The sequence below is a fragment of the Muntiacus reevesi genome, chromosome 12, assembly GCF_963930625.1.
Source record: "Muntiacus reevesi chromosome 12, mMunRee1.1, whole genome shotgun sequence".
Classification (NCBI taxonomy): domain Eukaryota; kingdom Metazoa; phylum Chordata; class Mammalia; order Artiodactyla; family Cervidae; genus Muntiacus; species Muntiacus reevesi.
The window spans coordinates 41,969,168-41,993,937 of NC_089260.1; the positions used below are offsets into that span (position 1 = coordinate 41,969,168).

The 24,770-nt window shown below is 38.8% G+C and overlaps 1 protein-coding gene across 3 annotated transcripts; it reads left to right on the forward strand.

Annotated features, from left to right (window-relative positions):
* The first annotated feature begins 3,972 nt into the window (after positions 1 to 3,972).
* On the forward strand, positions 3,973 to 23,712 carry ELOC (elongin C). 3 transcript variants are annotated; one of them, XM_065902834.1, is made up of 4 exons: positions 3,973 to 4,116; positions 14,129 to 14,182; positions 16,459 to 16,602; positions 22,972 to 23,712. In XM_065902834.1, the coding sequence occupies exons 2-4, from the start codon at positions 14,179 to 14,181 to the stop codon at positions 23,160 to 23,162; spliced, it is 339 nt and encodes a 112-aa protein (XP_065758906.1). In that variant the 5' UTR covers positions 3,973 to 4,116; positions 14,129 to 14,178; the 3' UTR covers positions 23,163 to 23,712. The 3 variants fall into 3 exon arrangements, with proteins under 3 accessions (XP_065758906.1, XP_065758907.1, XP_065758909.1); XM_065902835.1 differs by lacking the exon at positions 3,973 to 4,116 and adding an exon at positions 4,203 to 4,290; XM_065902837.1 differs by lacking the exons at positions 3,973 to 4,116; positions 14,129 to 14,182 and adding an exon at positions 4,207 to 4,290.
* Positions 23,713 to 24,770: the final 1,058 nt, after the last annotated feature.

Below are 24,770 nucleotides of genomic sequence, written 5' to 3' on the forward strand. Positions count from 1 at the left end.
TAGGTATGTTTGTTGGTGCCATATTTTAGATTGCACATAAAAGTGATTTCGTATGCTATTTGTCTTTCTGATTCACTCCACTTAGTATGATACTCTCTAGTTGTATCCGTGATGCTGCAAATAGCATTATTTTGTTCTTTTTTTATGAATGAGTAATATTCCTTTGTGGATGTCCCAGGTGGCTCAGTGATAAAGAATGCGCCTGTAATGCAGGAGATGCGTTTTCCATCCCAGGGTTGGGAAGATCCCCTGGAGAAGGAAATGGCAATCCATTCCAGTATTTTTGACAGGTTGTTTCCAGGGCTTGGCTATTGTAACTTCACTTTCTTTATCTTCTGCTTATCTTTTAACGTCTCTTGACTCTCCTGGCGGTCCAGTGGTTAAGACTCTGTGCTTCCAATGCAAGGGCTGCCAGTTCCATCCCCACTTGGGGAACTAAGATTCCAGATCACCTGAGGAAAAAAGAAAAAAACCTCTTGCTTTAGTGTAGTGCATATTACAAACAACATCAATTAGCCATTATTGTACTGATACATTGGAGAAGGCAATGGCAGCCCACTCCAGTACTGTTGCCTGGAAAATCCCATGGGCAGAGGAGCCTGGTAGGCTGCAGTCCATGGGGTCGCTACGAGTCGGATACGACTGAGCAACTTCACTTTCACTTTTCACTTTCATGCAGTGGAGAAGGAAATGGCAACCCACTCCAGTGTTCTTGCCTGGAGAATACCAGGGACGGAGGAGCCTGGTGGGCTGCTGTCTATGGGGTCGCCACGAGTCGGACACAACTGAAGCAAACTTAGCAGCAGCAGTACTGATACATATTTAAATTTGCTGTTCATATAGTGTTTAATAGCTCTAAAAAGATAAACTGAGGCACACTAAAATTTCTGAGAATTTATTTGAGCAAAACTTTAATCCAATCATTTAACACCAAACTTGAAACGGTCATGAGCACTCCACTGATAGAAGCTAGGGGCAAGGTTTTTATAGAGAAGATGCACATTCAAAGCAAGGAAATTATTTGATTGTTATAGCTTATGCTGTTGCATTATTTGAGAAAAATCTCATTGGATATTTGTGATTGGTTGTTCCTACCCTTGAGGTATTCACAGGATTGAATCTGGGGTTGCTCATTAACCTACCAAGACATCAGAGTCATCTCAGTCTAATGCCTTTTTGTATGATTACTTCAACAATACATTGAGAGAATGTGAATTTTTATTTTCCATTAACCTTAGTTTCTTCCTACAGAAACTGTAGGCAGATGGAAATACTATTTGGTCTACTCAGAGTTTCTAAATAGCTGAAATGAGATCATATTCTGAAAATGTTGTGCTATAGAGTTATATGAAATTATTATTCATGGTTAAAGATTTCCCAATTCTAGTAGTTTAGAAATATTTTTAAAATATATACTACTTGAGTGGGATTTTAGAATGATACTAAGGCTGTTTTCAAAATAATCCTTGATTTCCCCATTCATACCGTCTGAGAGGGTTTTAAGATGGAGGCTCATGGAAAAATTGAAAATATGTATCCCTTGTAGACTGTATGGCCACCATTCTTTTCTTTTTTCTTGGCCACCATTATTATATGTAATTTTTGTTTGTTTTTTAGCTGTCTTTCCTTCCCCTCCACCACGCCCTTTCCCCTCCTTTAACTTAAGCTTAAGGACAGAATGGTGTGATGGAAAAAAGAAAAGAGAATTTTTGGTAAACCCAGTATTTGATAAGAACCCTAAATACTTCTTTATACTGGGTTGGAAGTTAAACCAGGAGAGTCTTTTAGGAAAAGAATTTGTCAACAGATTATCAAGAACTTTTAAAATGTTCATATTCTAAAGAAACAGAAACTTGGTCAAAGATTTCTGCAGATCCTGAATACAGTATTACATAAAGTGACTTGAAAATAAGGTCAATGTCCAACATTTAAGGAAATACTTAAGTGACTGATGGTACATTTAGACAGTGTAATTCTATAGACGTTAAAAATGATGTTGTGGATATTTTGGTTACAGAAGTGGGGGTTATTGAGGTTTGTTAAGTAGGAAAATAAATAGTATAAAGAACCATATAAATACAGTATAATCTATGTAAAAGTATATTAAAACACCAAATGTATCTGCAATTTCTACATTTTTATGACCATGTATAATACATTTACTATAGGTAAATAATAAATTATTTACATAATAAATAATATCCTAAGTAAATTTTGCATTTTTAAAAAACAATCCTTGACTAGATTTTAGCCCTAAATCTGGCATTAGTTAGCCTCAGCATCCTCACCTGAAAAATTCTATCATTCTCTAGGCAACTAACATAGTGATCCTTTTAGAAGGTGATAAGGAATTGAGGAAAGGGACATTTTAAGGGGTGAAGACAACACTCCTGAAGTAAAGGAGGAAAAGTTCAGTCGAAAATGAGCCCACAGACTCCTCATCCCATTGCCTCTCCACCTTACCAAACTCTATTCTGAGCTAATATAACCAAAAAACCTTAATCATTTTTGCAAAGGCTTGGAAAAATTAACCCCCAACAGTCTGTCTGGATTGCTTTTGCAACACTTTTTAATCTGCCAAATGAACTAAAAGTGTCTTTCAGGCAAAAGTCACTAATTAGGTCAACAAACTCTGGGTGCCTGTGTTTTCCTTTTGTGGACATCATTACACAGCAGTCCTAGTTGAGCAACTTGCAATGGTGAGAGTCTTGGCCCTACATTCCTTTCATGCCTCAGTCCAGTAAACAGAGGGTGAACTTTATTTAGCTGTTTCACTCTTCCTGGAAGGGTGCCTAAATTTCACCACAGGAAAGCAAGTAAAGGCGGCTCTGACTTATGATAGTTCAATTTATAATTTCTTGACTTTATGATGGTGCAAAAGCTGTAAGATTCAGAAGAAACCATACACAATTTGGAATCTTAATCTTTTCCTGGGCTATATACAGTATGAAAGATGCAGTAGAATACTCTCTCCTCGGTTTTGAAGCTTCTAATCACTTACCCAATCAGGAGAGTAAACCACCTATACACTTACATTCTGTTTTTCACATTCAGTACAGTAATCAATAAACTACCTAAGATAATCAACACTCTATTGTAAAATAAGCTTTGCATTTGATGATCTCTGCCCAACTGCCGGCTGATATAAGTGTTCTGAGCACAGTCTAAGGTAAGCTAGGCTAAATTGTGTTGAATAGGTTAGGTCTAACCAATGCATTTTAGACTGGTATTTTCAACTTCCCATGAGTTTTCAGGATAGAACCCTATCTTAAGTGGAGGTTAGATCTGTAAAAAGGATAGGCAGATGGGAGGAGTGGGGAGATAGTGCGCCGAGGAGATAGTGGGAGAAGACAGCAGAGGAAGGAGTGGCAGAGAGGGCGTGCAGTGACAAAGATGGTGTCAGAATTGAGTACTCGTGGCCGTAGTTTCTGTGTATGATTTCAGAATCCAAATGAGCAACCGGATGGCTTGGAGGGAGACAGGAGATGGGGTGAAGGCCTCCGAGTGGGGGTGGGGGGCGTGGCTGTTTTCAGTAAACACTGAAAGTACCGGGAAGAGAGGAAATGAGGCCAGCGATTTCACGAGTTGCCGAGATGCTCTTCAATAAGCTCTGCAACTTTTCACAAAAGACAGAAACTGCTTCATAAAGAGCACGATCTTGTTAGCATAGAAACCGCACCCCCACTTTCCGACGTTTCTTCTGCGGACGTCTGCTACCTCTAGGCTTACCCGCAAAGGAGGGGCAGGGACAACCTCCAAAATTATCAGACTCTTTAAGACTCGGCGTGAGAAACTACAAGTTCCAGGTTGCAGCGCTGACTCCGCCAAACATGTCAGTACCCACCAGAGAAACTACAAATCCCAGGATGCAATGCTGCCTCGGACCACCCCCGACCCCCTCCATTCCCAGCAACGCTTCAAGGATGAGGTCCCTTCGGAAATCAGATTAAGGTCGGCGCTGCATGCTGGGAATCAGAAGACCCAAAATAGGATTGGCTGAGACTTTTCCCGGCACCGCCATCCTCTCAGGCTGGCCCGTGGGAGAAGGGAGGGGGCGCTGCGCACTTCCTGTAGACGCCGGCAAGCAACGGCCTCGGCGCGTCTCCGCCTCACCAGGTACTAATCTCCCGCGCGTAGAAGGCATCTGTGACCCAGCGGAAGTGATTCCTTTTGCTGCCCCGGAACCCACGGCGGCAGGCAGCTGGGGGTGGGGGGGGTGGCCCTGGTGTAGGGGCTGTGGCGGTGCGCGGGGACCCGGTGCGGTGGCTGCGGTTGCTGCGGAGCTGACGAGTGAGTCTCGGGCTGGGGTGGGAACGGAGCTCTAGGCCCGCGTGGGGGACGAGGGAGGCTCGTACTGGGTGCTCTCGCCATCCCACTTCCCACCCCTTCCCATTTGGGCGGGGAAGGAACGGAAGCTTAACCTTCCCCTGCCGCTTCGGCTCCTGGTTTGGGGGAGGGGAGAGGAGGGCGGCGGGACCTTCCCTGGCGCCGCTCGGTGGGCTTGGAAAAGGGAAGAAGGAGGGGCGGCGGCTGGCGAGACTGGGCCTCTTCGGGGTTGAGCGCGAGGAGGGTGGAGTTAGGAGCATGGCAGCCCTGTCGCTTTTCCTTTTTTGCTTTCTCCGGGTGCACTCAGGCTCGTCCATTCCTTGGAGTCGGTCCCGTCACAGAAGAGGGCCCTCGCTCTTTGCTGTAGCGGGTCACCGAGAACTTTACCTTAGGGGCAACTTGTTGGGTGATCTCTGCCCGACTTGGTTTGGGTCTGTCGAGCATCTGCCGCCCAGTCTTATCTGATGGAGGCAGGTAGTGTCAAGTACGGTGGCCATTAAGTTTCTCCTGTGGACCTCTTTAGTATAGTTTATGGAGTTCGAGTTATTAGTGCGAGCATTTCTACTCTGCGTCGCCTTCAGTATAGGAAACAACCGAAATCCTTTAGAGTTTTAAAACCTTATTTTCAAACTGCCAAATTTGTTTTTTGATCTCCAGATAGTTTTCCTGTTTTGTTTAGTGGACTAAAATGAGACATCTCCGATCTCGTTTAGATTGTAATTGTGGTATAATTCATGATGTTGAAACATCACTGTTCACAAGTGAATTCCTTCATTTCGGAGATAAAATGGCAAAGAGACAACTATGGTCCCTGTCGTCTGAATATTAAGTGCTTATTGCCAGTGATGATTTTGGCCTCATAATTTTTAAATGACTGTTCTTTTTCCTTAAGTATGACTGTCCTTTTTCCTTAAGTATGAGATCGACCTAATAACCAATAACTACCATTCCAAAGTATATATATAAATTTATTTCAAATGGAAGATGCTAGTTTCTTTGCATTGTGGTAATTCTGTAATATGATTAGGCAATAGTTTGTAGTCAGAAGTTAGAGTCAGTTCTATACATCAAGTAATAAAGTAATATTTGTATCTTATAAATTGCTTTTTTGGATTTTTTTTTTTTTGTAGATTTTTCAATATTAGGAAATAATCTGGAAAGTCTTTGTATTTACATTGGTATGTGTTAATGCATTTTAGGTAATCCTCCTAAACGTTTACTGTTCCATTATTAAATAAGATCAGAAAAATCTCATCAGTGATTTCAAGCTTTGGTGATTAAGAAAACTATAGTGCCATTCACTCAAATATTTATTGAGCATCTTCATCTTCTATATATAAGGCACTATATATGAGGCCTGCCCTCTTGGAGCTTGAGAAAAGAGAGACTGTACATTAAGTAAGCAAATATAGTTTCAGATGGCGATAAGTGTAAAGAGAATATAACTAGATTTAGAGTTAGATTAAGTTAGGGTGACTAGGGTGGGAGTGTGTAATTTTGAAAGAGACGTGCTCAAGGAAGACCCACTTCTCTGAAGACTTAATGTTTTGCCTGGAGACCAAAATAAGGAAGATCTGAAGGAAGAGTTTGAGAGAGCAGTAACTGCAAATGCATAGACCTCAAGAGAAATGAACTTGACCCATTACAATACTTAGAAGGTCAGTGTGGCTGGAGCATAAGGAAGAGTGATGGGAGATGAGAGCAGAATGGTTAGCAAGCAGTAAATCAAATGGAACATTTTGCTCTGTTTGTAATGAGAAGCCATTAGAGGATTTTGTGTAGGGGAATGCTTTTGATGACTAACTGCTGAGTGGCAAATTGAGTTGGAGGAAACTGGAGAAACTAGCTCCTAAGGCGACTTGGAGTAGTTCAGTTGAGCTCTGGTAGCTTGAACTAGAGATGTAGAGTTGGAAGTGAGAAGCAGTCTGAGTTTGGAGTATAATTTGAAGATGGAACCAAATGGGTCTTACCCTAACCCCAGGACAAAAAATCTGGAAGAATCACCTTGCTTTGCCCAAACATCTGGGTGAACAGTAGCACCATCTCCTGGAATGAGGAAGACGGGGGCAGGTGCACTGGTTTCTAAGCAATAAAGCAGGTGTTCTGTGTAGAGTGTACTGAATTTGATAATTTTTTACAGCTTAGAATATGTGCAGTAGTAGGCAATAGGATACCCACTACTGTTGCTCAGAGCAGAAGTCAGGCTCGGGAGATAATCTTGGAGTCATGTTTTATCAGTAGTACTTAAAAATATGGACCAGAGGACATCAAGAATATTGATGGAGAAGAGGACAGATGACTGGGAAGGGAGCATTCTGGTCAGAGGAGCAGTGATGGGAACAGAAAGGCCAGGAGGGTGTGGCCTCTGTAATGCTAATGGAAGAAGAGATGGTGGAGTCAACTACAAAAGAGAAAGATGAGGATTAAAAATTGACCTAGTGACCAAGTAATTGAAATTTGACAAGAGCACTTTGATTGGACTAGTAGTCTAAAAAGATTGATTATTGTGAGTTATGGAGAAGTGGTTGGTCCTGATGATGTTACAGCATTTGATGTGTTGATGGGAACAGGGGCAGAGTAAAGTGTTTGGATCACTGTGGTAGGAAGGATGATTTTTATGCAGCTTTTGAAACAGGAAAATGGACAAAGTATATGGTATATAAGTATGCAGGTAGGATGAAGGTGGAAAAGACAAGGCATTTGAAGTGATTTGTTCTGTTTTCTTGGTGAAATAAGTGAAGTTGTTAGGATAGGGAGGAGAGGGGTATGGGAGGTTTAAGAGAAGCTGTAAATTTTCTGAGTAGGAAAACCAGTTAACCTAGTTAGGGGGATCACTGTGATACCAAGTCCCTGTTTAAAGTGTGTGGCCATAGATTTAAAATTAGAGACCAGTCAAAATGGTTGTGAGTTTTCTTCAGCCAGTTCAGCTTTTTATTTGAGGTCTGAGCTGGGTAGAGAGTTGGACTGGCCAGGATTGGGATTTTGGGTGGGTTGGCTACATCAGAGGAGGAGCTGGGGGTTCAGGAGTATAGAGACTGTGACGTGTGTATGGTGCCAACCCTCATGCTAACAGTGGACTGAAGCCTGCTCTGGGGTTGCTTTGTATTTGTTTTTTATTCTTAGTCCATTGTTGAAAGGTTTTTAAAAATTATTTTATAGTGCATAGAATGTATAATTGTGTCCCGCTCTTTGGGACCCCATGGACTGTAGCCCACTAGGCTCCTCTATCCATGGAATTTCCCAGGCGAGAATACTGGAGTGGGTTGCCATTTCCTTCTGCAGGGAATCTTCCCAACCCAAGGATCGAACCCGTGTTTCCAACACTGGCAGACTGATTCTCTACCACTAAGCCCCCAGGGAAGTCCTTTTGCTCTTACTTTTTAGACTGAGACAAAGGAATTTGGAGATCATTGCCTGAGAGGGAGATAAGGTTGGTTACAGGGTGTGGCAGACAGCCTCACTGGAACACACAGCACTCTGGAGCTCTTGATTTCTGTGCTGTGTGGGAGCCACTCTGTTTAATAAAGATGAAAAATTGGGAATTATGGGCATCTGTAGAGGGAGGGTAAATTTCAGATGGGTTCAGTCATAAAATGGTAGAGCTGGAAGGGACTTCAGACACAGTTTAGTCCAGTTTCCTCATTTGGGAGATGAAGAAACAGAAGTCTTATTACTTAAACCTATCTGAGTCTCAGGATAGAAAAAAAATTTTTTTAATGTTTCAACTGTGTTGCATGGCCTGTGGGATCTTAGTTCCTTGACCAGGGATTGAATCCATGTCTTCTGCATTGGAAGCTCAGAGTCTTAACCACTGGACCACCAGGGAAGTCCCAGAATGAGAATTTTATATCATCCTGAGACATAAATGCAGCAACACAATAAGTACATTCTAGGCAAAATATTCTAATGTCTTTTTTATCAACTAGAATTGTGTAACTTCTGTCAATTTGTATTAATGGCCAAAGCCTCTCTAATTGCCTCTTCAAATAGTCCTAAACATTAATTTTTGGTTAATGTAATTTACTTCATTTTCCAAAGTAATCATATTCTTACATATTATTAAGAACAAGTTATCAGGCTGACTGACCATTGTTTCCTTCATAAGTAGCTTAGTTCCACATACTTGTTTCTTTTTAAAAAATCAGTTTTAAATCATAGTCTTCTAGTTAAATAACTAGAAATAACTAGTACTTTCAGACATGTATTTCAATGCTCTTTAAAAAAAAAAAATTGAAGTGTCATTGGCCTACAGTAATACATTAGTTTCAGATGTACAGCATGTGCTGTGCTTAGTCGCTCACTTGTGTCCAGCTCTCTGCAACCCCACAGACTGTAGCCCACCAGGCTCCTCTGTCCATGGGGATTCTCTAGGCAAGAATGCTGGAGTGGGTTGCCATGCCCTCCTCCAGGGGATCTTCCCTACCTTGGGATCAAACCCAGGTCTCCCACATTGCAGGCAGATTCTTTACTGTCTGAGCCACCAGGGATGATTCAGTATTTCTGAACATTACAAAATGATCACCACAATTGTAAGTCTAGTGCCGTCTGTTACTACACAAAGATGCTGAAATATTTGACTGTATTCCCCATGCTTTATGTTTTATCCACATTTCATGACTCCTAACTGGAAGTTTGTTGCCTCTTTTTTTTTTTTTTTTTTTCTCGAATTGAAGGATACTTGCTTTCAGAATTTTGTTGGTTTCTGCCAAATATCAACATGAATCAGCCGTAGGTATATGTATGTCCCTCCCATGTTTTGTACCTCTTAATCTCTTCTCCCTTGTCTGACTCATTCCTCCACCCTATTCCCGTGTGGCAACCCCTGGTTTGTTCTTTGACTCTGGTTCTGTTTTGTTACATTTGTTCATTCATTTTGGTGTTTAGATTCCACATGTAAGTGAGATCATACAGTTTAGTCTTTCAGTCTCTGACTTACTGACTTATTTTACTTAGCCTGATACCCATGTTGTCGCAGATGGCAAGATCTCATTCTTCTTATGACTGAGTAATACTCTTTTCTATGAGTAATCTTGTCTTGTGTATGTCCCATCTTTATCCATTCATCTGTTGATGGGCACTTAGATTGCTTCCATATCTTGACTATTGTAAATAATGCTAAAATGAATGCAGGGGTGCATGCATTTTTTTTGAATTAGCATTTTTGTTGACTTTAGAAAAAACCTGCAGAAGTGGAATGCTGGATCTATGGTAGTGCTATTTTTAATTTTTTGAGGAACTTCCATGCTGTCTTCCGTGGTGGCTGCATCAATTTACAGTCCTACCAGTGCTGTGTAAGGGTTCCCTTTTCTCCACATCCTTGCCAGTGCTTGTTATTTATTAATTGTCAAAAATGATGATAGCCATTCTGACGGGTCTCAAGTGGTATCTTATTACAGATTCTATTTGCATTTCCCTGGTGATTTTTGATGTTGAGCATCTTTTCATGTATTGGTTGGCTATCTGTGTGTCGTCTTTGGGAAAATGTCTATTCTGGTCTTCTTCCCATTTTTCAGTTGGGTTGGTTGGGGGGGTTTGATTTTGAGTTGTATGAATTCTTTAAATATTGGGTTGGCCAAAAAGTTCATTCTGGTTTTTCCTTAAGATGTTAACGAACTTTTTTTGTTGTTGTTCAATCACTTAGTTGTGTCCTACTCTTTTCGACCTCATGGACTGCATGCAGCACATCAGGCTTCCCTGTCCTTCACTATCTCCCAGAGTTTGCTCAAACTCATGTCCATTGAGTTGATGATGCCATCCAACCGTTTCATCCTCTGTCACCCTCTTTCCTTCTGCCCCAACCTTTTCCAGCATCAGGGTCTTTTCCAGTGAGTTGACTCTTGGTGTCAGGTGACCCAAGTATTGGAGCTTCAACTTTGGCCAACCCCATATTTTGGATATTAACCCCTTATCAGACATACTGTTTGCACACTTCTCCCATTCAATAGGTGGCCTTTTAATTATGTTAGCAGTTTCATTTGGTTTGCACAAGCTTTTTCTTTAGTTTGATATAGTTCCATTTGTTTACTTTTGCTTTGTTTTCCTTGCCTGAGGAGACATATCCCACAGAATACTGCTAAGACCAGTGTCAAGGAATGTACTGCCTATGTTTTCTTCTAGGAGCTTTATGATTTCAGGTCTTATGTTTAAGTATTTAATACACTTTTGAGTTTATTTTTGTATATGGTGTGAGAAAGTTCAGTTTTGTTTCTTTTGCATATAAGCTGCCCAGTTTTCCCAACACCATTTGTTGAAGAGGCTGTCTTTTTCTCACTGAATATTTTTGCTTCTTTTATCATAGATGAATTGATCATGTAACTGTGGTCTCATTTCTGGGCTCTCTGTTCTGCCATTAGCATATGAGACTGTTTTTACATACTGTTGGGATTACTGTAGTTTGCAGTATGGAGAAGGAAATGGCAGCCCACTCCAGTATTCTTGCCTGAGAAAGCCCATGGACAGTGGAGCCTGATGGGCTCCAGTCCATGGGGTCACAAAGAGTCAGACACGACTGAGCAGCTGACCATAGCGTAGCATGCCTTCTGCATCTTACGTGTAAGGCTCCGTTCATCACTGAGCCACTAGACAGCAGCACAGCAGCTTGTAGTGTAATTTAGAAGCAGGGAACATGTTCCCTCTGACTCTGTTCTTTCTCAGAATTGTTTTGGCTGTTCAGGGTCATTTTTATATATTTTCCTCCAGAAAACATGAGTTTAATCGGTGAGAAATCATTTATTTTTCATAAATGGCATGAAACTATACCTGTCATTCTTTTCTGCTTTTAAAAAAATCAACGGTTTATCTTGGTGGTATTTCCATGTTATTATATACATATATTTTAACTTAATCCTTTTCACTGCCCCAGAATATTTCATAAGTTTATACTGTTTTTGTTTCATATTACCCATTTCCCCTCCCATTCAAATCTTGGATCTTAGCAAGTTTTAATGTTTTAGTTTTCATGTGGCCATTGGAATCAGACATTTTTATAGGGGTCTGTGAGCTATTTGTATTTTTTTCTTCCGATATGTTTCTAGAGTTCAGTGGGTTTGTTTTTTTTTTTTTAACATTTGGTTCTTTAATCGCTATTGTATTCTTGTGAGTAATGAGTCAGACATCTACAGAACTGTAGATTTGCAGCTGTTGCGCTCATCTGCTTTGCTAATCCAAGCAAGTCAGCTGAAAAACTGTTAGAACTAGTAAGAGAGTTCTGTGAAGATGATGTAATACAAGATCAACTTACCGAATTTAAAAGGTTTTCTTTAAAACACCAGCAATAGCCTTTCAGAAAGTATAGCATAAAACAGGTCTCATTCATAATGGGAGCTGTCAAGTACTAAAAGTAGACCTAACAAGAAATGTGTGATCACAGAATGGGGACTTGCCCAACTCTTTAGCAAAAGCATGTTTATCACACTGTTGTGTGATTAAAACTAGGGATATTGGTCAGGTAATAAACAAGATTAATGGAACAGAATACAATCTAGGAATCCATGTAATATAGTGTATGATAGTAATATAGTAGTAATATAGTGTATGATAAAGGTAACATTTCAAATAAGGGATGGGCAGTTAAAAGATCTTTTTGGTGTTCAGATGACACTAGGCTGAAAACTGACTTCAGTATAGGCCTTAGGCGCACCAGAATTTCTGTTTTTTACCAAGACATTTTTTAAAAAATGCTAAGAGTAATTTTATATATGACACTTTAAAAGCACAATGACATCAAGCCTTTGTTCATGTCTTCTGCCTAGACCTATTCTCAACCCACTGTCCAACCACTTCCTTTTACCTACCTATTTCCTATTTCGAGAACTCACTCAGTTACGGAGTAAGTGTTCACACTGAGGTTTTGTAACTCCAAACTTAGATTTATATATATATAAATATATATATATGTATATCTGTGGGTTAAGTCCAAATTTAATCATTTCAATTATTTTAACTTCTTAGGTATCAGAGTCTATCTACTCTTGTTGATGTTGATTTACTCTTTGTTACTAATGGGGAGCTCCCTTCCCCACTCAACCTTTAACCCTTGTATAAATTATGGAATTTATTTACTATATTAAGAAGTCCGTAGAAATACTGTTGCTACCCAGAGGGCTTCTAAGGTGTGACTTTTCATGGTTGCTTAGCTACTGCTAGTTAAATAAATATCCTAACGTTTTTCCTCTGGAGATTTTTTAAAGAAAAGAAATTCTTGAAATTCTACCTTTTCTAGCATCTTTTCCTTTTGTCTGTGTGTGTTTTAGGATGAGTACAAAGCAGTATGAACAGAAGAAGCTAATAATGACTGAAAAATTTGTTAAATTGCTTACTGTTATTACCATAAAATGACATAGTACTGGTTTTAAATTTTAAATAACTATCCAAGGATTTATATTGGCACCTCTCAATAGTAGTCGAAAAGAAGTTTTAACAGGAGCCAGAATTTATTGCCATGGCTTTATGGAATAATGGAAGGGAATGTGGGCTCTAAAGCAAACCTATTTATGTTTAAATTCTCAGGTTGCCACTTAAGCTATGGAAGCCTTGAGCGAGTAGAGCAGCCTCTTAGTGTTTCCTAGTCTCTGCAACAGTAGTGACAGCTTCCCTGTGGAAGTATTGTTTTAAAATAAGATAATGTATGCAAGGCATTTAATGCAGTGTTTACACTCATTAGACCCTCAACTTGGTACTAATGTAATGTTGCCTGCTTTAGACATGGCCGTTTAAATGTCTCCCTCCATTCTTGGAGAGTGTTCTAGACTAACATTTAATTTTTACTCCTACTCTGTCACTCCCTGGAGCAAATCATTCAGCCTCACTATACATCAATGGTATCATTTTTTAAGGTGAGGGATTACATAGGTTTAGGGCTTCCCTGGTGGCTCAGATGATCTGCTTGTAATGCAGGAGCCCAAGGTTCGATCCCTGGATTGGGAAGTTACCCTGGAGAAGGGAATGGCTATTCACTCCAGTATTCTTGCTGGGAGAATTCCATGGAGAGAGTAACCTGGAAGGCTACAGTCTTTGGGGTTGCTAAGAGTCAGACACAATTGAACAACTAACACTTTAACTCGACATAGGTTTATTGGTCAGGAATTTCTTAGAGAACAGGGTAATTAGGATATGCTGTTTTCCTGGTAATGACATAAAAATAATGTTGGGAGAAATTAAATCCTCCTTTGAAGAAATGCTGTTAAAATGCAAATTGCTGAAAATGTGAGCTCTTTTCTTTTAGCAATCATTTCTTTTGTAAAATTTAAGATTTCTCAAAAATTAATTTTTAACTCCTTCATTGTTAAATCTTAGAACTTTGGTAGCCTCTGTGCAGAATGGAGGGAACAGTAACCTATATTATAGATGTGCACACTTACCTAAGAAGAGGGCAGGCCTTATCTTTTTTTTCTCATGAAAGTCACATCCTTGGGTTGATCATGTCATTCATTTAGCAAATACTTGCTTTAGTGTTTACCAGTGTCTAGCAGATATAATATACAAAGATGATTAAAGCCAAGAGTCACTTTCAAGTTCAATTCAGCTCATAATGAACAACATCTGTATTTTTAAACTGTTGTCAGAATAGTTACCTTAAAAAGGTAGGAGACAAATCTGTATTTAGAATTCCCTGTCCTGCAGGTGATCTTCTCTCAGATGTTCAGAAACCTGATACTCTTCCCTATTGTGGTGACTGGGAAACTTACCTAGCTGAGAGAGACCGAGTCCTTGCACTTGTAACACTAAAGGATGTATTAAATAATAATGGGTGAAAACATGTTACTCTGGCATTGATCTCAATATAGCATTGTTATATTTACAGGAAACTACTAAAGTTCCTGTGGACGCAAAGTAGAATTTCATAAGAACATAATGGGTAAGTTATATGAAAGTAATTTTGTCATTCAGTTAGTTGAAGCTTTCTTCTCAAAGGTAGACCTTCAGAGTCGGTGAATGCAAGTAAGAAAATAGAGTGGATTGAAAATTAGTTGTTTATATCAACAGCTGTGTTTACTATATGTTTCTGAAAGGTAGATCAGTAACATTATTATGCCAGATTTAATTTGTGATTGCTAGTGAGTAATTGTTACTTAAGAAATTAGAACCTCTCCTAACAGACATTGAAAATAGTTTCATTTCAAAAAAAAAAAAAACCCAAAGCCACTAAATGTATAAATTTAAGTAATTGATAATTATTTTTATTTTTGTTCTCAGAGGTTGGCAAAAACTTAAAAATCTGTATGCTTGAATAGTTTGTGATTTAGAAGTTACTTGCATTTTTGAGTCCCCCAGCTTTTTACTATGAAAAATTGTAAGAATAATACACTGTGGCCTTTACCAATTAATGTTTTGCCATATTTGCTTTTCCTGTGTGTGTGTGTGTTTATATACCCACACATACATACAAAAACATACATAAGCCTTTTTGCCTGTATTTATTTAGTTGTACATGTAATACTCAAGGAGTCTCCCAGGTAGTTCAGTGGTAAAGAATCTGCCTGCCGATGCAGGAGCTGCAGGAGTCTGGTTCGATTCCTGGGAAGATCCTCTGGAGTAGGAAATTATAACCCTCTGTAGTATCCTTGCCTGGAGAATTTCATGGACAGAGGAGCCTAGCGGGCTGCAGTCGATGGGGTCACAGAGTTGGCCACAACTGAGCATGCAGCACGTAAAACTCCATACTGAACACTTAAGCATGCATCTCCCTGATTCAGTCCATATTCAAAATTTCAGTTTCTTCAATAATGTTCTTCACAGTGGGTTTATTCTTTTTAAATCGAGGGTCCAGGACTTCCCTGGTGGCTCAGTGGTAAAGAATCTGCCTGCCAATGCAGGAGACAAAGGTTCGATCCCTGGTCCAGAAAGATCCCACATCCCATGGAGCAACAGAGCCTGTGCTCTAGAGCCCAGGAGCTGCAATTACTGAACTCCATGTGCACTCAAGCGAATGCTCTGCAATAAGACAAGCTACGGCAAGGAGACGCCTGCATACCACAACTAGAGAGCAACCCTCGCTATTCTAACTACAGAGTTCACACAGCAGCAAAGACCCAGCACAACCAAAAATATAAATAAAATCATATATATATATTAAAAATAATAATAATAAATCGAGGGTCAAGTCAAGGATTACTTCCTGTATTTATTTATATCTTTGTCTCCTTTAAATAGTTTCCTATTTTAGAGATTGGGTGAGGAGTGAAGTCTTTCCTGGCACATTTAAATTTAGGTTTGTCTGAATGGTTCCTCCTGATTAGATTCAGATTGAACAATTTTGGCAATGGTAGAACATGAGTGATTTTGATGTTTATTAATCTCAGTTTTAAGAATTTGTATTAACAGATGAATGGGTGAATGTATGTTTGTAATTAAACAGGGCTTCAGCTTCTGTACTTCTCACTAAGGCTTCCTGAGTTTTTAGAATGAGCTTTAAGATGTTTTCTTTCAAATATTGGTAATCATAAAAATTTAAATTCTGTCAATACAAACATGTAAAGTTATATATGTGAGAAAAGATTATAAACAGATGTATAAAAATACATACTCCCTCAAAAAGTTACATTGCACAAACTCCTCTGGCTAAAACCAGCATGGAGGCAGTGGAGGTAGCTGCTAGCTACTTCACCTGTGCTTTGAATTTTTAAAGATGATACTTGTCTATATTCATTACTTCAGTATTCATGCAATAATTTAAACTGAGCAGTAAAACATTTTGATCATTTTTTATGCATCAAGAGTAAAATGCTGAGTAAAGAAAGCCCTAATTTTGAGAATAAAGTTTTACTATTTGAATGTTTTCTTTTAGTCTTAAATTCAAATGTGCTGCTATGTTCACGAATTGTTACTATTCCCTTGAAAATGCTGGTACATTTTCATCTAAAGTAAACATCCTTGGGAGTTCCTTGGTGGTCCAGTGGTTAGGACTCAGCACTTTTCACTGCCATGGCCCAGGTTCAATCCGTGGTCAGGGAACTGAGATCCCACAAACTGTGTGGCTAGAATATTTAGAGACTAGTTATACAAGAAGTTAAAAACTTTAAAATCTTGGGAAACGGTCCAGGTCTGAGTTATTCAAATACTAACTTTGGTAAACCTGTTTGTTTTTAATCCATTTTGTGAGTCAGAAATCATTTTACTGCTTCCTTACTTTAGATGGAGAAGAGAAAACCTATGGTGGCTGTGAGGGCCCTGATGCCATGTATGTCAAGTTGATATCTTCAGATGGTCATGAATTCATTGTAAAGAGAGAGCATGCGCTAACATCAGGAACAATAAAAGCCATGTTGAGTGGCCCAGGTAGGTACATTTCTTTATATCCTCTTAATATGTTGTATCTTCACTTTCAATGTGTGATGAATGTGATTTAAGTTGAATTAAATAACTCATAACATTAAAAGAGACAGTAACTGTTCTAGCATTAATTATTGCATGATTTTGTTGCATTCCCTGGTGGCTCAGGTGGTAAAGCCTCTGCCTGCAGTGCAGAAGACCCGGGTTCGATCCTTGGGTGGGGAAGATCCCCTGGAGAAGGGAATGGCAGCCCACCCCAGTATTCTTGCCTGGAGAATTCCATGGACAGAGGAGTCTGGTGGTCCATGGGGTCACAGAGAGTCAGGCAACACTGAGCAGCTAACACTTTCACTATGTTGCATTGGGGAAAAAAATGGCATCTGCTATTTCCTGTTTTCAGTTATTTACTGCAGTTTTATTAAAACCAAACTGATTATTTTGTAACAGGAGGGATCATTTCCCTGTGTTAGTTTCCTTCATGAGTTCACAGAAGGACTGTGATTGGTGATTTGTGCTCCTGGTTACATGTGAAGTTTATATAAGTTACTGCCTCCCAAATATCTATTCTTACTTTTACCTCAAGAAAGTTTTTCTTGAGGATTGGAATTTCTGGAGCATACAGTAATTCTATGCCTAACTCTTAGAGGAAATGCTGAACTGTTTGCACTGTGGCTGAACCATTTTACATTCCAGCCAGCAGTGTATGAGGGTTCCGGTTTCTCCACATCCTCTCTGACCTTGGTTATTTTCTGTTTTTCTGATTCTAGCCACCTTAGTGAGTGTGAAGTGGTATCTCTTTACACTGTCCTTTGGATTAGCAATTCCCTAATGACTAACAATGTTAAACATACCTTTATGTGCTTTTTGGTCATTTGTATATCTTCTTTTGAGAAACATCTGTTCAATTCTGTTGCCCATTTTTTTAATTGACTTGTGTTTCTGAGTTGTTAAGAGTTCTGTATAAATTCTGGGTGACTTCCCTGGTAGCTTAGCTGGTAAAGAATCTGCCTGCAATGCCAGAGACCCCAGTTCGATTCCTGAGTCAGGAAGATCCCCTGGAGAAGGGATTCCTGAGTCAGGAAGATTCCCTGGAGAAGGGATAGGCTACCCACTCCAGTATTCTTGGGCTTCCCTGGTGGCTCAGCTGGTAAAGAATCCACCTGCAATGCGGGAGACCTGGGTTCAGTCCCTGGGTTGGGAAGATCCCCTGGAGGAGGGCGTGGCAACCCACTCCAGCATTCTTGGCTGGAGAAGCCCATGGACAGAGGAGCCTGGCGGGCTCCAGTCCATGGGATCGCAGAGTTGGAAACGATTGAGCGACTAAACACAGCACATAAATTCTGGACACTAGAGCCTTACCAGATACATGATTTGCAGATATGTTCTGTATTCTGTGTTTTTTCTTGATAGTGTCTTTTTTTGAGAGGGTTGCTGCATTGGATCTTCATTGCAGCACATAGAATCTTTGTTGTGTCATGTGAGATCTTTTGCTGTAGCACAGACTCTCTAGTTGTGGCACGTGGACTTAGTAGACTCAGTAGTTGTAGCGCTTGTGCTTCATTGCTCCACAGGCATGTGGGATCTTAGTTCCCCAAGCAGGGAACGAACCCTCTTCCCCTGCATTGCAAAGCAGGTTCTTCTTTTTTTTTTTTTTTTAAACTTTTAAAATTTGTATTGAAAAAAAAAAAAAGAACCTGCCTTAAAATTTGTATTGAGAGAACAGCATCGAAACATGTATATTATCTATAGTGAAACAGATCACCAGCCCAGGTTGGATGCATGAGACAAGTGCTCGGGCCTGGTGCACTGGGAAGACCCAGAGGGATCGGGTAGAGAGGGAGGTGGGAGGGGGGATCAGGATGGGGAACACATGTAAATCCATGGCTGATTCATGTCAATGTATGACAAAACCCACTACAATATTGTAAAGTAATTAGCTTCCAACTAATAAAAATAAATGAAAAAAAAAAAAAGAAATTTGTATTGGAGTACAGCCAATTAACAAACAATGTTGTGATCATTTCAGGTGACCAGCAAAGGAACTCAGACATATGTTTGCATATATACATTCTCCCCCAAACTTCCTTCTCATCCAGGTTGGCAAGGCAGAATCTTACCCACTGGACCACCAGGACAGTCCTTTGATAGTGTCTTTTGATGTACTAAACCTTTTTTATTTTGATGAAATCCAATTTATTTTCTCTCTTGTTGTTTGTGACTTATGAGTCCTTTCTAAAAATCCATTGCCAAATTCAGTGTCATGAAGATTTACCCTTATGTTTTCTTATGCGTTCTGTGGTTTAAGCTCTAACGTTTAGGTCCTTGATATTAAGTTAATTTTTTATATAGTGTGAATCAACTTCATTCTTTTGCATGTGGACATCCCAGCACTATTGAAGAGATCATACTTTACTCCCTTGAATGGTCTTGGCCTCCTTGTTGATATCAGTTGGCCATAAGTGTGTAGGTTTATTTCTGGACTCTCAATTCTTCTGTTGGTATATGTATCTATCCTTATACCGGTATAGCACTGTGTTGATTTCTGCAGCTTTGTAGTAAGTTTTGAAATTAGGAAGTGTTAGGCCTCTAACTTATTCTTTTTCAAAATTGTTTTGGCTATTTGGGATCCTTTGCAATCCCTTTTTTATATTTTTTACTATGGAAATTTTAAAACATAACCCAGATATGGAGAAAATAGCATAACATACCTTCCTGTACCCATCAACCAGCTTCGGTAGTTACAGTATTTTGCCAATCTCATTTCATCTTTCTGACTTTAAGAGTATTTCAAGCAAACTTCTGACATAATGCCATTTCATTTGCAGAAATCTATGATTGTTCCCCTACAAACTCTTTTTTTTCTTTCCTAGACCATCAGTTTTGTTTTTTTTTTCCCCATTTATTTTTATTAGTTGGAGGCTAATTACTTTACAATATTGTAGTGGGTTTTGCCATACATTGACATGAATAAGCCATGGATAGACCATCAGTTTTACTAGAGACAAGGTTATTTGTATAATGTCGGCATCCAGATTAGACTTAAGTCATGTTTCATCTTGAAAACTCATAATTAGAACTCTGGAGGCTTGATTAAAATTCAGTTCATCTCTCTAACAAGAGTACTTTATAGTTAGAACTCTTACATTCCTGTTGTATCGTGTCTTTTAGCAATGCCAAGACTGGTTAGTGGGTTCCAGAGTTGTCAAACTGATTGGTCCATGAGCAGTTCCCCAGTCAGTCTTTCATATAATAGTTTTAGCATTCACTGGGGCCATTACTGAAATTTACTTCATTCGGAATTATAAAACAGGGATTTTCTAATTCTTTCGTTTCTTCTGCATTTATTACTTAGAATTCTCCAATAAAGAACTGTTTGGTTACCCTGAAATACAATCTGTATAGTGGGGAAAAAAACGATAAACACTTGATTTTTTTTTTCCTTCTAATTTTTCAGAGTAGCAAATTGGTTCTCCAGCATCTTCCAATAGTAAAGAATGTTTGTTTTGTTTGCATGTATACATATATATTGGATATTTTTCAGTCCTGTGCAGTCATTTTTACTGATGTTCAGATTGCTCCATTTGCTCCATTTTTACGCTAGAGGGGGCACGTCAAGTTGGCTTCTGTGTCCTTGTGACACGGCTATATTAGTCTTGGATATCTACTGCTTTCTGTAATAACAAAAGTTCTCAAAATGAACAAAATGTTCATTTTGTACACTATTTCTCAATCCTGAAAACAACTTTTTGGTTGGCTGGGGGTTTTTTTTTAGTGAAAAATGGTACTTAGAGACCCTTCTCTGGGTGCTAGCAGTACTCGTTGCTCCTGAGTTGAATTCCTTTTAGACTTTTCTTATAGACAGAACTAGGATGTACTTGAGGGGGGAAATTCAGGAATGCCAACAAAATCTTAGTTAAAAATTAAGATTAGAGAATTTTGGCTTCTTTTGTAGGCCTGATCTCCTTTAACATAAAACCAACTTTCATGTAAACATTAGTTTACGTGAAAAGGAATGTATACTGATACACGCACCTTCAAAACATTATGCTAAGTGGAAGAAGCCAGACATGAAAAATCAAATGTTGTATATTTCCATTTGTATAAAATATCCAGAATAGATGATTTCATAGAGATGGAAAGTAAATTGGTGTTTTCCAGAGAATGGGGTGTTGGGGGGGAGGTGGGAAATAATTGCTTAAAGAGTGTGTGCGTGTGTGCTCACTTGTTCAGTCGTGTCCTACTCTTTGTGACCCCATAGATCATAGCCCATCAGGCTTCTCTGTCCATGGGATTTTTCAGGCAAGAATACTGGAGTGGGTTGCCATTCCTACACCAGGGGATCTTCACAACCCAGGGATTGAACCTGGGTCTCCCACACTGACTGGAGAATTTACTGCCACCTGGGAAGCCCTGCTTAAAGGGTACAAGGTTTTATCTGGGTTGACAAAAATGTTTTGGAACCAGATAAGAGTGGATGGCTGCTCAGCACTGTGAATGTACACTGAATTACACAGGTGGGGACTTTAATGTTATGTGCATTTCATCTCAAATAAGCACTGTTTGTGTAGTGTCAAAGGCTTAACAACTGCCTGTTGGTAATATTTCATGCATATGTTCAAGCAAGAGAATTGTAGTTATTGGCAAACAAAAGCTGACTTCATTGCTATGAATTATTTGTTGACTCCTTCTCTCGTTTTTTCTCATCCCAACCTACCCCTAACCAACAGACATTAATAGAAAACTTTTTAAATATTCTTTTCTCAGAAAGTACATTTTTCTGTCTTTTTTTATTCAGTGCACAGTGCTAATGCTAGACAATCAAGAAAATATTTTAACCTAATAGTAAAGGCTAAATTATCTTAAGTTTGTATAGCTAAAGAAATTTTGAGAGATCACTAAAAACAGTTTATGAACTGTTATTAAAGGGAAATATAATGGCTTATGAGATCTGATTAACATGATCATGTTTTTAAAAACTAAAGAGAGAAACAGTGGGTTTACTTCCTTGAAAAGATTTTTTTAAATTAGTGTTTCACTTATTGTGTATATTTACATGGCAACATAGCACAGAGCTCCTGATTATCGTAAATACTCGATTCCCTAGACTGGTGGTCCCCAACCTTTTTGGCACCAGGGACCAGTTTTGTGAAAGACAACTTTTCCACAGACTTGGGGGCTGGGGTAGGGGAGTAGTTTGGGGATGATTTGTGCATTACATTTAATGTGCTCTTTATTTCTATTATTGCCTCAACTCCCCCTCAGATCCTCAGGCATCAGGTCCTGGAGGTTGAGGGCTCTAGACCTAGACTGGATCTTCTGTGTTTCTGCTCAGAAATCAGAGCTAGCTACTTCATTTGATGCAAGTTGGGTTTATCCTTTTTGCATTATATTAGTCTGCCATAACAAATTACCAGTGACTGGACGATTTAAACAGAAATTTAGTTTCTCACAGTAGTTATTCACATCCCAAAGGATGGGAATAAAGATTTGGCAGGGTTGGTTTCTTCTGGGGCCTCCTTCCTTGCCTTGTAGACAACTGTCTTCTCCCTGTGTCTTCACATTGTTGTCTAACCTCTGTGTGTCTGCAACCTAACCTCCTGTTCTGATAAGTGAAAGTCGCTCAATCGTGTCCGACTCTTTGCAATCCCGTGGACTGTAGCTTGCCATGCTTCTCTGTCCATGGAATTCTCCAGGCAAGAATACTGGATTGGGTAGTCATTCCCTTCTCCAGGGGATCTTCCCAACCCAGGGATTGAACCCAGGTCTCCCGAATTGCAGGTGGATTCTTTGGGCAATAAGTATATATTTAACTTTATAAGATAGTGTCAGACTGTTTTCCGAAGTGGTTGTACTGTTTCACATTCTATCTGGCAATATCTGTAGAGTTTAAATTTCTTGCCATAGTTTATTTTAGGGAATTTTAATTTACTTTCTCTCTTTATTCATATGTGTGCATGTGCATGCCCAGTCATCTCTTGACTCTGCAGCCCCACGGACTGTAGCCTGCTAGGCTGCCCTGTGCATAGTATTTTCCAGGCAAGAATACTGGAGTGGGTTGCCATTTCTTATTCCATTCTCCAAATGACTTGAAGTTACTTGGTTTGTTTTATTGGATTAGTACTCTAATGATAAAGTTATGAATTTTCAAAGAGCCAAAATTCTCTTTGCAGATGAACAAGGTGGAAGTCTAAAGTCAAAACATGACGTGAAAAGTTCTGATAAGGATACCAGTCAAGTTGGTCCAGGACCTTAATTGCTTGTCTCCAAATATAGTCCCATTTGGGAGTATTAGGAGTTAGCAATTTTGGAGGAACATAAGAATTTGGAGGAAAACACAGTTCAGCCCATATATCACAAATTCCTTTTCTTTTCCAGGTCAGTTTGCTGAGAATGAAACTAATGAAGTCAATTTTAGAGAGATCCCTTCACATGTGCTATCCAAAGTATGCATGTATTTTACCTACAAGGTTCGCTACACTAACAGCTCCACGGAGATTCCTGAATTCCCAATTGCACCTGAAATTGCACTGGAACTGCTGATGGCTGCGAACTTCCTAGATTGTTAAATAAAATAAATTATAATAAACTGTTAACTCTTTTTCAGTATTTAATACCTGTAGTTCAGTTAGTACTTTTTTCATATATAGCATGTTGCCTGTGTGCAGTTGAACTTTAAAGTTCATTGCAAAACAGATTATCTTCTGTTCTTTTGCATAGCAATCAGAGTTGAAGTTTGTTTGCTACATCAACAAATTAAGGACATTTTCACAAATTGAGAAATAAACAAATATACCAATTCGTAGGTGGTTTTGCCTTATCCTTTGGATGTGATTTTTTAAAATAAGAGAAATGATGATACAGTAAATGCTGAAATTTAGGCATAAATTGAACACGTTCTACAGGTAAATAATGGGGCTACGTATTTTTATGTTCTTAGTGTTTTTTTTTAAAAAGCTATTCTGATCTTATATTAGCATTACTAGAGTTATGCAATTGCATATAATTGCATTATAAACATGTTTATAACTTAGCCAAAATATTGATTTTTATAACTGTCAAAGACATGAGAGTTGAAATTTCTTATGTGTCTTTTGATAAACTGCAGTATTGTTTTAAGTATATCTTGTCTTTTTGTTTATTGCTACAATTTAAGAACTTTATTTAAAATCAGTTTTGGAAGATTACTCGATACAGCTTTTGGAGCAGGGACTTTTTGAACTATAGCCACATGGTCAACAAGTAAATTACACATGCATTTGGTTTCATGCACATTATGCATTTTGGCCAATCCAAAGTACTGTACTTTCATTGACTATAAAGTTTCCTTTGCATATTCATTCTCACATAGTCCCTTGTAGGTACACTGCTCATTACTTAAATATGCTTTAAAAGACTCATGAACTTCATCTAGATCCTGAGAACAAGACTTCTCTGAACTATTTTAGTCTTCCTCCATTCAGCTGAAATGTTATAAAATACTAAAACCTGAAGAGATGCAGTGCAGATCTCATAATGCACTTTGATATCGTTTATCATCTTCTGTTAACGCATTTCCCAGTAGACAGGATGTCGTAATCTGGGTCTTCTGCTGAAGTCAAACTTACAAAAGAGGCCTTTCAGCTTCTATACTAAGACAAAAAAAGTTTTTTTTAAGAACTATAAGAATGTCTCTGCATAGTCATGGGAAAAGAAGCACTAGAGTTGGATTTACTATAGTCTTTATCCTAGTAGTAAAACAAAGCTGTTACTACAGGGTCTATAAATTTAAATCCTCAGCTTACTTCTTTGAGACTGGTTTAATATGGACCAGTTTTTCTGGAACCTGCAAAGACCATGAACAACCAAGATCTATAAAAGTAATTTTTCCACTTAGAAGACCTCACATTGGTCTTATTGAAAGCAATTAAATATAAATGTTTTTTTTTTTTTTTTAATTTTTTTATTTTTCAGTGGGTTTTGTTATACATTGATGTGAATCAGCCATAGAGTTACACGAATTCCCCATCCCGGTCTTTTAGTAACTTCTTTAGACATACTGGTACATTTTTTTTTTCCCAAGAGAGTAAGACATACTGGTACATATTTTAGTATAGAAGATTATCAAGTACAAGAATTATATTCTGCTACTTGGTGACAAATAATGCCAATTATAAACCTAAGTGGTGATCTTAAAG